General features: G+C 49.1%; 2 protein-coding genes across 3 annotated transcripts in view; both read left to right on the forward strand.

Moving 5' to 3' along the window:
- Positions 1–2,060, forward strand: part of DGKD (diacylglycerol kinase delta) — a gene marked incomplete at both ends in the record, with an annotated part of 54,204 nt that extends 52,144 nt beyond the window's left edge. For both annotated transcript variants that reach the window (XM_084267491.1, XM_084267492.1), the window contains 2 exons: positions 673–803; positions 1,971–2,060. In XM_084267491.1, the coding sequence (XP_084123617.1) occupies positions 673–803; positions 1,971–2,060 (221 nt within the window). The remainder of the gene's footprint in view (positions 1–672; positions 804–1,970) is intronic.
- Positions 2,061–8,358: 6,298 nt separating this feature from the next.
- On the forward strand, positions 8,359–15,948 carry LOC311194590 (vitamin K-dependent protein C-like; the record flags this gene model as incomplete). Its single annotated transcript, XM_084267735.1, has 8 exons — positions 8,359–8,425; positions 8,781–8,941; positions 9,849–9,873; positions 10,403–10,513; positions 11,204–11,344; positions 11,685–11,794; positions 12,733–12,850; positions 15,289–15,948. The coding sequence occupies 8 exons, from the start codon at positions 8,359–8,361 to the stop codon at positions 15,855–15,857; spliced, it is 1,302 nt and encodes a 433-aa protein (XP_084123861.1). The 3' UTR covers positions 15,858–15,948.
- Positions 15,949–15,952: the final 4 nt, after the last annotated feature.

Genomic DNA, 15,952 nt, shown 5'->3' on the forward strand with positions numbered 1-15,952 from the left:
GTAGATAAAAACTGGCCGTGAATCAACAAATTGCCATTCAAGACACTTTCTCTCCAGATGGGTTAGTTGATTTTTGGTTTACACTCTCCTGATGAAGACTTCTTCCTAAAATTCAGAAATACTGCCTGTTCTGTGGGCTCCTGGGTCCTGTCCTCTGCTATGGTGCACTCTCCTTCTGTCTGCCAGGCTGGTGCTCACTCACTGCCTCCCAGAACTTGGGAGCTTTCTTATTCTCTTATGTAGAGGCTGTGCAAAGAGGTGGAAGTCTAAACTATTCCTCTGTCCCTCAGACAGTCTGTGCTTGATATTTCACAATGTAGTTTATGAATTTGTTTTGTAATTTAGGTTAATTTCAGTAAACTTACTCTACTTAAACACAGGGGTAAACTTTAAAAAAAGCTTGCCCAGCCCCATCAAAACAAACATGCAGACTTCCTCCTGGTTTCACTGCAGCCAGCCTCTGCTTAAGAGAACACCTCTTGCCTTTCTCTGCCCTGCCTCCTTTGTTTGAGACTGGAGGTCGTGCTACCAATCCTTGCCCTCCCCTTGGTTTGAGGCTGTGGTACTGCTTCCCCTCCTTCTCCAGCACTGAGTGCTGGTGGTGTCCTCACCTCTCACTGTCTTCTGGGATCCTGGGTACTCAATGCACTCCTGCTTTTCCATCTCTAACAGTTCACCTCTGGGGAACGGAGGAGGTTGCGGCCTGGCTTGAGCATCTCAGTCTTTGTGAGTATAAGGATATCTTCATCCGGCATGACGTCCGGGGCTCTGAGCTCCTGCACCTCGAACGGAGGGACCTCAAGGTACTTAAATGATTGGCTCACGAGAAATAGCCAGCTGCATCTGCATGACCTTCTGTGCTGAATGTGCTTGGAAGTGGCCTGCCCACTGTTCATTCCACATACCTTGGCAAGACAAACCCATCCATTGCGGCCTTGTTTTGTTTTCTCAGCGTTTCAGGTCACCAGGTTTTTAACAGCAGGGAGGTAGGACAGTTAGTTGAGGGACCAGCTGTCCAGTGCTGCCATAGCTCCCTGGAGATGTAATACAGTGTGGCACACAGATTGCAGACAGTGTTATTGAGAGTCTCTGATTTTAATGCTGGGATGGAAGTTTTCAGCTCCTCAGCTGCCATGCCGTCTTTGCAGAACAGGATTGGGAAAATGTGGTTCTTACGTTGTAGTCACTGGACAAATAGGTCATTGTGCTTCTTTATTAGGAGAACAAATGAATTGCTGTGGTCTTTGATGAGGCTGCTAGACAGAGAGAATCTTTTTAAATAGTGCTTAGTAACCCCGCTGCGCAGCTCTGCAGCTCCTCCACGGGAGATGCTGTCCCTGCGGAGTTACATGGAGAGTGGTGGGTGTTTGCCTGCAGAAGACACTCGGGTCATCATTTTGGTGACTTTCACAGAGCAGAAAAATACCTTGTTGTAAAGAATAGCGTGGCGTTTGTTGAATGCCCCTTGCATCTTCACCTGCGGTTCTGACCACCTCCCCATCCCGAGGTCGGTGTGGAGGATTCCCCTGCGTGCCGCCCGGCTCAGCCGCTGCTCCCTCGCGTGGTACCCATGTGTTGGCATGGTTATGTGCCCCCACTGCTGGGTGGGTTCTGCCTGCAAGTTGTCTCTACTAGCTTAGGTCCTTGCGATCTGTATGCTCTTCCTGTTCTCTTGCTTTGGCCTTTAACAGTGGAAGCAATTAGCATTTCTGGCTAACGGCCGCAGTTGTTCCTCTCCGTGTCTCTGTGCCTGCTTTGTGTCCGTTACCCTGTCGTGCTCTGATAGCTGTTTGATGCATGGTTTGAGGGTCTGTGTATAACCACCAGGTTTGTAACCCTTCTGGTTGTTTTCCTCCTCTCTTTATAACCGGCTGAGTTGTTCGTACCCTCTGCTTGCCCACCTGGAATTTCCTCCTAGAATTTTCCCTCTTCCTTTCTCCTAAGGTAAGGTTTCCTCGCTTTTCTTCCAGGACCTGGGTGTGACCAAAGTGGGTCACATGAAGAGGATACTACACGGGATCAAGGAGCTGAGTCGGAACACTCCTGCCAGCGAGGTTTAACCTCTGTTTTCACAGCCTGTGTCTACCATTCCCCCTAACTGCACAGCAGACACCTCACAGAGCAGAAGTGCTCGTGACTGTCTACTGAACGGCCAAGCTGTAGCTGTTCAGAGCTCATATCAACCAAGCATGGTGCTACCTTTTTTCCTGTGGGGTACGGCTGCATCCAGTCGAGAGGCACCTTATCTGCAGTCAAGGCAGAGCCTCCCGGAAGAGAACTCACTTGCTGTTTGAAGAACCATGTCCTCCGACGTGGGAAGTTCTGGTTCCAGTGACAGTGCAGGACTCCTGAGAATTGCAACACAGCTACCTTTACTGGATAACTTCATCACAGTAGAATTATTCAGGGCAAAAGATATAATGGCCAGTCTTAGTTCAGGAGCATCTTGACAGTCTTTTCAGATCCAAAACTTTCCTCCTTATCTGTGTGTCACACCTGTATCTTAATGCATATTAAGTGGGACAAAGCTTGTCCTTGTGTCTTAGGAATCCCTTTTAATTGCCCCTGTAGTTGCATGCTATTTGCATCAGCAGTTCCGAGCTAGTACAGACCTCTTGCCGATGAATACCCGGTGAGTCTCACTCACCTATGCCTTGCAACAAACAATGCATGTGGTTCAGACAGCGGTTGGCACCTGCTTGCAGGGTCTTTCCTAGGGCCTGGCTCTCCTCTTCCAGCCAGTGGCAATGGTACAGCCTTTAGGTTTTCAGGCGTCACAAAAGAGGTGGTCAGAAATTCTGGAGAGCCAGAAGATTACAGCAGATCAGCTCTGGCGTCCTCCCTTCTGAATTCAATTTTGGGAGAGCAGATGAAAGGGGGAGGGGCACTAACTGGCTGGTTGGGCTGTGTGAGAAGTGTAATGTCATGGAGTGAGATGTGGAACAATTTGCTTCCCCTTGGTGCAGGGCAGCAGCTTGACTGGCAACAGCCAGGAGTGACTTCATGCCTGGTCAGCACCACCTTCATGGCCACAGGCAGCAGCTGTCTCTCTACATCAGTTTGCGGTGCAGAAAACGATTTCTGCCGCAAAAGAGGCAATTTATCTGCAGTACTTGCATCTTTTCACCTCTCTTGGTTCTAGTGGCTTTGCCACCTTGCTTCTCTCTCTCGCTGCCTTGCTCCTTCACTCCAGGGTGGATACCAAAAGATCAGGACGGCTCAATCCTCCTGGGTTGTACCCCTGAGAGAGGTCTCTGTTGTGTGCTGTCAAACATCGGGGCTCCCGTAGGAGCACCGAGAGAAGGATTGTTACTGGGACGAGCATCGTAATGAAAACTGGAGTATCTTGGTAACTTGCCTTTCGTACCACCAGCAGTGGAGCGTGGAAAACTTAGTGCCTCTGAATCAGAGTTCCTACACGGCCTTCAAACTCCCACTGTGTTGCCTGACCCCAGTTGGGTTGACTGATAAAGCCCGAAGACCAGCACGTGTAGTTATATCGCCATGTTTAGCACTGCAAGGGAATTCAGGAACATTCAGTGCTGTAAAGCTGGGGAGACAGCAGGAATTCTTAATTACTTTGTCATTTTGTATGTATTTATTTTGTTTTTGTTATTACTGCAGAGTGGCACCTCTCTGGCCCTGGCTGCAGACAGAAAAGTGGTATAAAGGATAATTTCCTGAGGACATCGTTCTTCTTTGTAAGGATTTTATCAAACTGATGTCAGCTCTCCAGTCCTACAGTCAGTCAAGGTATTTTACGTAAAGCTTAGAAAGGTTACAGGCTGATTTCGTGCTGAGCAAACTCCACTGCATTCTTTTAAGCTTTCACCAGGAATTATTCTGATTCCCTGTCGGTGTTTGTCTCCTCTCAGCCTGGGGAGTGATGGGGCTTGCTCATGGGAAGTTCACAGAAGACTAAACATGCTTGAATCCAGTTAGGAAAATTTCTGATATAAATACCATGGGGACCGAGCAAGAAATATATTCAGCTTTGCCCTGAATTAGTGTCTCTGGTCTGTACATGGACAGCTGCTGCCACAGCCATATTTTTCTTTATCAGTACTGTTCCCCCTTGCTATAGTGAACTCCCGAGGTGTTGGGTGAGTCAGATTATGGGTGATACTGTATTCTCCCCCTTGCGTGCTGAGGCACAGAGCAGCGTCTGCGTGTGAGTGAGGAGGAAGCTCTGCTACGGAGAGCTCCAGGACACAACCATCCTGGCTGGTGACAGATGCAGCCCGCTGCCTGTCCCCAGGAGTGTGCATGGTTAGGACAGACATGTGCCTGCCCAGGACAACATGGCAGGGAGCACGAGGAGAAGAGCTGAGGTCTGTGTGTTTGTTTCTGTACCTGGTGAAGGAGGTATTCATGCTGTTAGGTTTCTCCAGGCAACCTCATGATTAAAGGGGCATAAACAATATGCACTTGCCTTGCATAACTCCTGGGGGGACTGAATTCTTGCCCTAATAGAAACAGCTCCTCTGTACTCTTCCTGCTCAGAGGATCAGGGTTTATAGATTCAGGCGTGTCACTTAATTCGTGCCCTATCTGAAGAGGCTTTGTGGCCATTAGCCATCTTCTGGGAGCAATGGTGCCTGCACAGACCAGTCCTCATCTTTTTTACTCTCTGTCACATTGCTGAGTTCAGATCCCTTTTGAGGACACGCACGGTTTATCAGAGGGTTCATAGCCAGTATAGTCCTGTCTTGCTTACCGGAGGCGGGGAGAGAGTTGTACCTTCTTTTAAGAGCTAGAAAAAGGGATCCACATTTACCCTGAGTGCCTTTGAATACGTAGTAAGGTTTATAGCTCACAAAAGGGTTGTAGCTCTGCGTGTCCCACCGGGAATAGTGCAGTTTTCTGTTGCAGAGATTTTGTGAATAGGTGGGGCTGATTTGTGTCAAAAGGTCAACGAGGGCCATCCGCAAAGTAGGGAGCCAGGCTGAATTGCTGGCTGCATTATTCCAAGTTCCTCTTGTGCCAAGCGATAACTTTTTGTGGGAGGGAAAGTCAGAAAAGACAATTAGATGGGAAAAGGATCCGCCGCTTTGCGGATGGAGAGACTCTCCTGCAGCCTCAGGTAGAACACCAGCTGGAGAGAAGCTAGAACTCACATCTCGCACGTCTGTTCAGTCTCCTACAGTGCTACTCATGTCAAAGGCATTTCTCATCCCTCACCCTCGGCAGCGGTGCTGGGGCAGCATCCGCAGTGAACTGGGCACACGGTGCCTTCTGCTAGGAAGAGGTTTTGGTAGGTTCTCTCGTATTCCGGCGCTGCCCTGGATATTTACCTTTAATGGCAGATTCTGGGGAATGACATACCCCATGTTACGATGGTTTGGGGTCAGTGGGAGTGCATGGAACAGAGACTTGAGGGAGGTCTGACCTGTGAGACAGCTATTGGCCGCATCCTGCTCTGGGCTGCCTTGGGGAGAGCTGCTAGCACTGATACAGGCTTTCTGGATTTGCTCTGGGATCACAGTGCTGAGAGCACACGTCCCCACTGCGGCAGGAGCCGGCTCTTTGCAGCAGAGGGGAGCTGAGCCGCTCAGTGCCCGGAGGTGCTGGCCTGGCCGGGCGTGTGGGAGGAGCCTCTGGCTCTGCTGAAGCCTTCGGTGCTGGTCCTGGGAATGTTTCTGCACCCAAATTGTATGGAAAATGTTGTTCATTGTTTTAGTATTATTTAAAAAAATGTGCATACTATCTATGTGATTTCAAAAAAAAAAAAGGACTGTTTACACAACATTTTTTGTATCTTAAGATGTGTGTACTGTAAAAAGGAAAAAAAAAAAAAGGAAAGGATGAAAACTGATGTTTTTCTACAAGTGTCAGCAGTGACTGCATGTCTGTGTCATCATCCACCCACCGTTGTTCCTCAGGGGTCTCCCCGCCATCCCTGTGATCCTGTCAGAAGCGTAGGGAAGCAAGTGAATCCCTGTACAGTCTTGGGAAGAAGGTTTTGTGCCTTAAGAATGGGACCTGCTTCCCTCCTATTTATTGTGTTAATTTATACAGTGATTACCATGGAAATGTCTCTTTTTTTTTTTGCGTTTGGGGTTTTTTTTTTGTACATAGTTTACTGTGGATTGTTGTAAATAAGTTTGTCTTGTATATAAAGTAAACATGTTTCTGAGCTTCCAGTAAAGATTCCCTGTTGCTGATTTCAGTGTGTGAGAAGGCTGCAGTGCCTGTCTGGTGGGAACCGGCTAATAAAGATCTGTGCTGTGATGAAATGGCTTTATCCTGAGTTGCATCAGAAGTTCAGAGCTGTTTCTCAGGGAGGAGCAAAATGCTAAATGAGATTGGTGCAGATGAGTTTTGTAGCGTTTCTTTGTGGTGGTTTAATTGGCTTGGAGTAGAATCATAGAATCACAGGGGTTGGAAGGGACCTTGAGAGCTCATCTGGTAGATCTCGTTGGGTAGTGCATCATGGCTACGTGGTGGTGGCACGGCACCCTGATGAGAGGGGAGCAGTTGTTCTCTGACCTGCTTGGGCCTCTGTGTGTGGCCATGAGTATTCTCCATGTGAACAAGACTGTTGTACCTGACAGCTGACCTGAGGTATTTACTTGTGTGGAGGGAATAGCCTGTGACAGCAACAGAAGAAACGTTCTACGCTGTTGCAAGATGACAGTGGTAAATTGCTCATTAAAATGGTAGTTACCTTGTCCCAGTAATAAAAAGAAAAGGAAAACTGTTGTGTTTGCTCACACACGCTGGACCTTGAGTGTCGGGCTCTGCATCAGGGAGCACTACATGAGACATGCAGAGGAAGCATCAGGAAAACAGAAGATGCACTTACCCTCTGACACAGGTAACTTGTTTTGAGCTTTTTTTAATATTTTATTTGTGTGGCAGAAGCCAACAGCACAAAACTCATGGTCCTGCTTGGTGTATTGTTACGGGGATGTCAGACCCACTCAGGGCTGCCATCTTCTTGCTTTGATGGATAATTACCTAATGGATCTTGGGAAGGCAGAGTGGATTTGGAGAGAGGGGTGCTGTAAAGAGCTTGAAGAGCCAATGAGGGTTTTTAAAGAGATGTATTGTGCTGCTGTTCCCCTTGCCCTGTGTGGCATTGGGTTGGTTTTTTTAATGCACTAATGCACTTGGTCTTTTTAATAGAGCAGGAAGCGTCAGGAGAGATGAGAAGTGAAGGAAACTTCCTCCCACTGAATGGGCAGCACTACAAATGAAGCAATTTAGAGGAAGCCTGGACATTCCTTTCCTGTAAGGCAGCTTCAGAACCATAAGGTACATTCCTCGTTTGGCTGCTGTGTGCCTGGTTGGGATGAAGAACTGGACCCACCAGCTGGGCCCCCAGCAGCGTGAGATGTTCAGTTGCCCCCAGGTTCTGAGACCATAGAAAGCGACGTGGTGGGTTAATGACAGCTGGTGGTTCTCCAGCAACTTCTGCCTGGAGAGTCACAGCGTTTTGCTGGTTTACTGAATGAAGGCAGTAAGCTTTCATGTCCTAACAGGAAGGGAAGAGCTGGGGGAGTTTGCATATGACCTAAAAGACACACCAGCGGTGCCTGCTCCTGGCTGCAAGGGCAGGTAGTTGCCTTAGCTGTTCTGTGGTGGGAACTTCGATGAGAAAGTGAAGTGGGAGGACTCAAAAATAGCAAGGTGTGCCCCTTTTGAGTGATGTGTGCTGTGAGAAGGTGGTAGGGTCCCTCAGGAGACCTCAGCACCGCGGTGGTCACACCTACAAACAAAATATAATTACTTGCCAGAGAATTAGAAGGGAAAAAAACCCCAATTTGGAGAAGGCAGAATGGATGTCTCGGCTGCTTCGCTGTTCTCCGGGTGAATTGTCAGGCTCCCCCTGAGCACTGTTTGTTTAATGACTTAAAAAAAAAAAAAAGCTCTTCATGTCACTCCAAAGAGTAAATATCCAAAGTTATGGATTAACCAAGTTCCAGCAGAGCTCATGGAAGAAGAATAGATCACGCTGATTCGCACTGAATAAAGCAGTAAGTGCTTCAAAAGTGTCGTGTCCTTCGGGATTTCCAGTACAGCTTGCTTTAATGAAGCATCAAGCTTGTGAAAAGTGTCCGGTGCCAAAGGGGAGGGTGTTGGGGACAAAAAGTGTTCCGGGAGAGCTGCCGAGGGGTTAGAGAGAACTGGCAAACCGGCCTGGAGGGCCTCTAATGAACGGCCGCTTTGGAGCTGGAACCAAAGAGAAAGTCAGGGCACAGCACAGTGTTCAGCAGGGGAGCTGCTCTGGAACCAGTGCAGGAGCTGGTCGAGCTGTCCAAATAGAAGCCCTGCAGCATGGAGGTCATGCCGCAGCTCAGCGGTGAGTTCCCCTTCACACCTACCTTCTCTCCTTCAGGTGGCTCCTGCTGCAGTATGTGGAAGCTCGTCACTGTAGGGCTGCTGCTGGTCTCCTGCTCTTCCCAAGTCTATAATGCCTCGAGTAAGTTTTCATTTTAGAGATACCCTTTGCCTTTCTCCAGTTGCTGCTTCTCTGTCCAGCACAGGGAGTGGCTGGAATCATCCCGTTAGGGGCTTTGCACACCTCTAGCAGAGGCTCACAGACACAGTGCTGGGTGGGGACGGCTGCCTGGTCACAGCCCCCATGAGCCCTGCAAGCTCACAGCGCAGGGGCTGGAGCTTCTGCGGCACAGCACTGACAGCCCAGAGTTTGTAGAGCTGCTGCCTTGCTGTGCCAGACAGGGGCTGCTGCTGTGAGAAGTGTCCTTCGGGAAGGAACGCCACTGGTTTTCAGCCAGCTCTGTTCCCTGCCCGTGCTGTCACAGTTTTGCTTCCAGTATTTTACAGCAGCAAAGATGCAAACCAAGTCCTGAGGATCCAGAAGCGGGCAAACACGTTCCTGGAAGAGGTCAAACCGGGCTCTGTGGAGCGCGAGTGCCATGAAGAGCGCTGTGATTTTGAGGAGGCCAGTGAGATATTTGAAACCAAGGAAGCAACAGTAAGTTGGGGTTTTTAAGGACTTAACCATCCGTGGTTTGTTCTCGTTAAGTATTGCAGTCCAGGGCATGGGAGATCCCGCTGTCAGCTCTGGGCGTGTGTCGCTTCCACGGTGTATGTGTGGTTTGGAGTGTAATTGTGTCCTGGTGATTGTCAGTTACCACCTGTATGGGCTGCAAAGCCTGGTTGCTCATGCAGGTCTCACCCTACCTAATGGTGAGGTGTAGGTCCCAGCCAGGTAATGCCAGTCCCTGCTTGAACCCATCAGCTGTTCTAGCTGCCACTGAATTTTTCCCAGTCATAGAATCATAAAATCATAGAATCAGAATGGTCTGGGTTGGAAGAGACCCCAAGGATCATAGAGCTCCAACCCCCCTGCCACATGCAGGGACACCAACCTCCAGGCCTGGATCTACACAAGGTTGCCCAGGGCCCCATCCAACCTGGCCTTGAACACCTCCAGGGACGGGGCATCCACCACCTCTCTGGGCAGTCTGTTCCAGCCCCTCACCACACTCTCTGTAAAAAACTTCCCCCTAATATCTAATCTAAACCTTCCTTCCTTTATTTTTAATCCGTTCCCCCTTGTCGTGGCATTGTCTACTCTTTTAAAAAGTTGATTGCCCTCCTGTTTGTATGTTCCCTTCAGGGACTGGAAGGCTGCTATAAGGTCCCCCCAGAGCCTTCTCTTTGCCATGTGTGTCTGGGATGGCCAGTTCTACAATGGTTTGGGTTGGAAGGGACCGGGTGGTGTTGGTTTGTAGTGCCAGTCACTACACTGCCGAGAATGAGACCAGTGCTGTTGCCCAGGGTGCCATGCGTTGTTGTCCAAGACCATGACACACTTTAAGTCCCTTGCTTGTGGAAAATCTGCTTCTGGCCTTAATGTAGGTTTTGTTTCTCCACAGCTAGAATTTTGGAGCAAGTATGTGGGTAAGTAAAAGACTTTCCTAATCATTGCTCTGTATTGCCTCAAGAGTAACTAGTACTCTGCCTTCCAGCCACCACGTCTCACGTACTGATCCAAGCTCTCGTTCTCTGTTACATGGGGTGTGCAAAGAGCACTTGCCCGTCCTTCCGTACAATCAGCCCTCCTAAAAACCCTGAGGTGTGTCTGTGCCTATTGTCAGTCATCTCCCCAGAGCCTCAGGCGCTGGTGAAAGGTGCCCTCTGACACTGTAACCCTGCCTGACACGCTCCAAAGAGGAGCCTCAGCCCTGCTCTTCGCTTCGCAGTAACCTGCCTCAAGTTTTTGCTCTTCCTTCCCCTGCTGCCCAGCAACCCCCCACTATACAGCAGTAACTCAGAGCCCAGAGAGGTGCCCTTGTCCCTGGGCCAGCACAGCCCCGTTCGGTGGCAGAAGCCATGGCTGGTGCTTGGGAACATGGTGGGGAGGTCTGTTGTGTGTTAGTGCCAGACCCATGTGGGACTCAAGGACTGAGTTTCTCTGCCTCTGTTTCAGATGGAGACCAATGTGACCCACAGCCTTGTTCCAATGGCACCTGCAAGGACAACATCGGAACGTTCTCCTGCATCTGTAACAAAGGCTGGGAGGGGGTTTTGTGCAATTATGGTAATGCTGCCTTTAATCCACTATAGAGTGACACTGTTTGTGGCAGGGACCTCTGTGGTACAGGGATCGACGCTTTTGTCAGGCACAGTACACTTGCCTTCTTTACTTGGTGATTTGTCTTCCACTTCATGGTGTGGTAAAAGGACTATCTGCATATCTGAAGCAGAACGAACTTTGTGTTGCCATGGGAGAGGCCTGGAGATCCGATTTATCTAAATTCTACAAAAGTATTGGAAAGACTTCTGTGAGGCAGGATTTCCAGTTACCTCCTAGCTGGCAGTGAAGGGATGATGGTGGGATATCGGGGGACAAACAATCCACTGCAAAGATCTGGTTGTCATTACTGTGACAGCTTCTTCCAGGACAAAAGCTGGATAGAGTATTTAGGGATGAGTGTGTGTGTCATGTATCATCAATACTTTGTGCTGACTTGTAGTCACCAGCAGTGAATTTCCCATTCTCCAGTCTCCCTGCCCTGACAGGAACCCCTGCTTTCTCCATCTCCCCACCCCCTTACTCTGGACCAGGGGCTGTTTGTTGTCAGGGCCTGAGTACCCACAACTGCCATCCCCAATCCATCGCCAGCTGTTGCTCACTTGAATCCCAATGTCATTTTGCCACTTTACCTTCCAGTGACTCTTTGGCTTCCCAGCTTCTCATGTCTCCCTTGCTGTTCGTTTTTTTCCTCAGAGGTCAAGTACACCAACTGTTGTGTCGATAACGGAGGCTGTGACCATTTCTGCAGGGAAGACCCTGCCAAGCAGTACCGCTCTTGCAGCTGCGCCTCAGGCTATCAGCTGATGAATGACCACTCCACGTGCAAGCCTGTCGGTAAGGGGGTGTTCATAGCCTGGATTTGGCAGGAACATGGAGTATAAGGGGGTTATGGAAGACTTGGCTGCAGCACATTCTGTACTGGCTTTTAAAACATCCATTCCCCACACAGTCACTCTGTGACTGTGTTTCCCAACTCAATACCCGCTTCACGGCCTCTAACCTGTGTTTGCCTCGTGGATGCATACAGGGGAATTTGGGAAACCACCTCCTCTGCAAAGCATTGAGGGATTTCCGTGGATTGCCTAGGTCAGGGAGATGGGGACAGTGCTTTGGGAAGAGGTTTTGTACTGGGTGGTCTGGTCTTTGCTAATTAACTTCTCTGCATCTGCCATAGTGGAGTTCCCCTGTGGAAGAGTGAAAACAGACTACATTGAAGCCAAAGCAGGATTCAATATTCGGCTTATTGAGGGAAAACTAGGAAGAAGGGGAGAAAGCCCTTGGCAGGTAAGGAGAAGAGTTTTTCAGCACAGATAGTTCAGGTTCTCTCCAGACAGCTCAGTGTCTGCCTTGCTGCTCCACAAAGGCCCCTACGTTACTAGTTGCGGTGTCACATGAAGCTGAGTTTCCCTTAGCTTATTTTTTTTCCAAAGCAACCCAAAAGTTGGAGTAACAGGAAAAAAAAATGGTTCATTATCTGTGAAGACTCCTGACCTTGTCACTGCTGCCAGCTTTTTTACCTTGCCAGAAGAGAGAGGGTAGTGATGACACCTGTTCTGTTGCTCCACCCTAGGGAAAGCCACTTAATCACTGCGGCTTATGCTGCTGATGGAACAGCCTTACGGTGGGAGTGTGAGGTCATCTTCTCTCCCTTTCTGCATGGACCTGTTCTTAGAAGCCCCATCTGTCAGGTTAGCAGATTAAATCAGCAAAATATGCTGTAGCTTTACAGAGCAGGTTGGACCATCGCAGAGGAAGGGGAGACCTCGTAGAGTTATTGTGGCCTGAGGGAATGCCTGTAGTCAGGGCCTGGTTCTCTTTGACATCAAAGGCCCATATACACCACAGCATGAGAGCTGCAGCCTGAGCTGGCACAGTGTCTTCTGGCGTGCGATGGGCACAAGAATGATCTCACTGAGCTCAGTGTTTCCAAGCCTTGAACTACCAAAGCAGTGCCTTGCAGTGACTGGCCTTGTCCCATGCTGATTTGGGTGAAGCCAGCCCTCACACAGGAAGAATAATCAAAACTTTTTTTGTGGGTGTTCCACAGAGACCTTATTCATCATCCTTTTGTCCCACAGCAGAGCTTTGGCTTCAGTGGATGCGACTTGCTTTGGTGCTCGATGCCTCTGGGCGTTTTGCAACCACCCAAAGAAGAAGGTGTGTGATACTCATGAGCCATGGTCCATGCAGTATCAGACCTCTCTTTTTTTTGTCTGTTTCAGATTTTGCTGCAGAGTAGCAAAGGGAAATTTCTGTGTGGGGGTGTCCTCATCCATCCATCTTGGGTCCTAACAGCAGCACACTGCATTGAGGACACAGAGGGGCTCAAAGTAAGACTTGGTATGGATAAAACTCTGTCCCTATTATTTTGAATGTAACTCTTTTGTACCCGAGGTTTACAATATGGGGAGAAAGACCAGCAGGTTATGGAGATGAAAGTCCTTGGTTGTAGGAGCAGGTTGTCTAGGATGCATTTGACATGTACCTTAGCACAAACCAAAAAAGTTTAGTAAAAATCTGGTTTCATTTGAGCCACTATCAACCTTACTATGGAAGTGAGCTGATGTCTTCTGAGGCTGCTGCTAGACCTTTTACACGTGTCTTTTGGGCATTTTACTGGCACCAGAAAAGCAGTTCTCATCAGTGAAATGCACACTCTAAAGACATCTAGTGAGAGGCATGGACAAAGAGTTTTAATGGAGATAGTGCTGTGTCTGGAGGGGGTGAGCATGTGAGCTCTGTGATGGTGATGAAGGTGTTTGTGCTGAGGCTGCAGAGCTGGTACTTGCTACTGTCAGGCTGGGGTGGCCCAGCACTGTTGGGCTGGTCCCGCTGCAGCTCTCTGCTCGCCACCTGTATGAGGGGAAGCTTGCATCTGGTCTTGCACTCCTGAGCTTGGGGGAGTAGTCTTGTAGCAGGACTCACATAGCTTTTTGGTGTCTGAAGGCAAAAGTGGGATCTCAGAGTAGCTGGAATTTTGGAAGATTGATTTGAAAACAACCAGATTTTCCTGTCTGGGGCTCTTGTTCCCACATCTCCAGCTGAAACAGCCAGAAGCGTGTTCAGAGCTCCAAGAAAATAGTGCAGATGGATGAACATAATGATTCAATTCAAAATACCCCTTCAGAGAACAGGTCTCATACTTCCTCATCTGTGTAGAACTTAATACTTTTCTGCCAGCAACAAAATTACGATGATGCTTATTGTATGGCAGGAACTAGGTGCATTTCACATAGCTTCTAGGTTCAGTACATCCAGGTGTGGCTAGGACTTTCTGGAATGTGAAACTCTTGGAGTGGAGAACTCAACTGAGGAAGACCAGAAGTCAACAGGATCTTCACCTGGGCTGGGGGAGCTGTTGTGACAGTAGTGCTGGTAGAGAAGCTGTCACCTACTGTCACCTAGCTGTCTGAGGATACAGTTCATGGCCATGCTTGTATACAGAGTGTGTGAAGCCTGGCAGAAAGGATGCACCTACCCACGTGCCCTCCTCAGAGGAGATGATCTGACAGGGTCTTCTTTGTTGCCACAAAGAAGAGAGGTCGTGATAGCAGGGAAAAACAGATTTGTGAGAGATGGCTTGGTAACAGCAAGTCCTTCTGGTGGGACAGTAGTTCCTTCCCAGAAAAAAACCCCAACCAGCTGCAGTATGTCACTGACAGGCTGAGGCGGGTGACGTCAGAAGGTCTCAGGTCACGCAGAGTCAGAGCAGCTTGGCTTTAGAATTGATGTCTGGAGAGATTCAAATAAGACTGAAGGGAAGGCAAAAGGTATCAAGGGTGGGGGCATGAATGTGAAGGGTAATGCTGTGAAGCATGTATTTGAAAAGGTGGTGATAAGGAGCAACTTCCAACCCGCTTTAAGAGAGATCAAGAAGGCAAAGACACCTGTGTCACACACTTGCAGTCTGGGCAGAGGCGAGGTCTCAGCCTGGAGGTCCTGCTGCCTCGCGTGCTTGGCTGTGTGCCTGCCTGCAGCTCTCCTGGGCAGGTTGTTAAGACGTGATGTTATCAAGTAGGCCTTGATTTGAAGCTTATATTAACCAACGACATGGTTTGGGCATGTGACAGCCACTTATAACTGCTCGGGGCTGTTTCTTCACAGCCAGTCAGAGAGACCTGTTTCTCCCTTTCCTTTTCCAGCCTATCAGTGATGAATTGTTTTTGCCTTTCTGGCCCTTTTCAACTTGTTTTCCTGCTTGCTGTTCCATGACTGCTTGGTCCACAAAGCAGCCATGATCCTGTAGCACAAATAATGACTGGGTTGTCTTACGCAGTCAAAAATTCCTTAAAATACAGGTGCAAGGTTTCAGAAAGGCCTTACCAGCCAGTCACCTTTGCCTTCTAAATCCTGAAGCTGAGTCATTCAGGCACTGATTTTACAGCAGAAAGCTTGTGTGCTGTTGTAAATGTCTTTGCTGTGTGCTTGCTCTCCCAGCTTCCAGTGCTGACTGCAAGAAGCTGCTTTTTCTCCTGAAGAAGCTCTCTCAGGTTGCACAGGTGTGCTGTAAGACCAGCACAGCAGGGCGGTACATGGGAATCTCAGTTTCTCAGCTGACAGCCACACCTCTGGGCACTAATTCATTTGGCACTGTATGTATTCCTGGCTTCGGGGCATGTGGAAGACCTGCAGATGTGTCTGTCTTGTAAGAAGGCACAGCATGAAATGAGCAAAGCAGAGTAAAAGCGTGAAGTACGGTCCTGAAGCCCAGTGTCGCCCAGATGCCTTGGTGAAGGAAGGTCCAGTCACATCTGTTATCTTCCTGTTCACTCTTCCAGGTAAATTCCACCGTCTCCGTACTGAGACAGAGGAACAAACTGTTTTGGTTGACAAATGTGTGAGCCACGAAAATTACACCAAGGCGACCTCTGACAATGACATTGCCATGCTGCACCTGGCCGAGCCCGTGATGTACAACAAATACGTGCTCCCTATCTGCCTCCCGACCCGCAACCTGGCAGAACAGGAGCTGACCAGAACCGGGAGGCAGATGGTGGTAACTGGCTGGGGCAGCACGAGTGACGTTAACACCAATTACTCCATTTTCCTCAATCACATTGAAATCCCCATGGTTTCCAGGAGCGACTGTGCCCAGGCGATGAGATTTGCTATCTCTGACAACATGCTGTGTGCTGGGAGCTTAGGAGACAGGAAGGATTCCTGCAGCGGGGACAGCGGCGGCCCCATGATCACTAAGCATAAGGAAACTTGGTTCTTGGTAGGGTTGGTGAGCTGGGGTGAAGGCTGTGGAAGAAAGGAGAAATTTGGAGTATACACCAAAGTTAGTCAGTACCTTGAGTGGATCCAGCGCCACATAGATGAGATGTCAGTGTCTTGGAAGGGTTGATCCCAAGTCTGGGACCCCGTGGCGATGTGTCAGTGACAGTAGCAGTGTCATGTGCTGTCTGATCTTCAGTATTAAATATCAAGTACATGGTAACC

This window comes from Gallinula chloropus (genome assembly GCF_964237585.1).
Source record: "Gallinula chloropus genome assembly, chromosome: 8".
Taxonomy (NCBI): Eukaryota; Metazoa; Chordata; class Aves; order Gruiformes; family Rallidae; genus Gallinula; species Gallinula chloropus.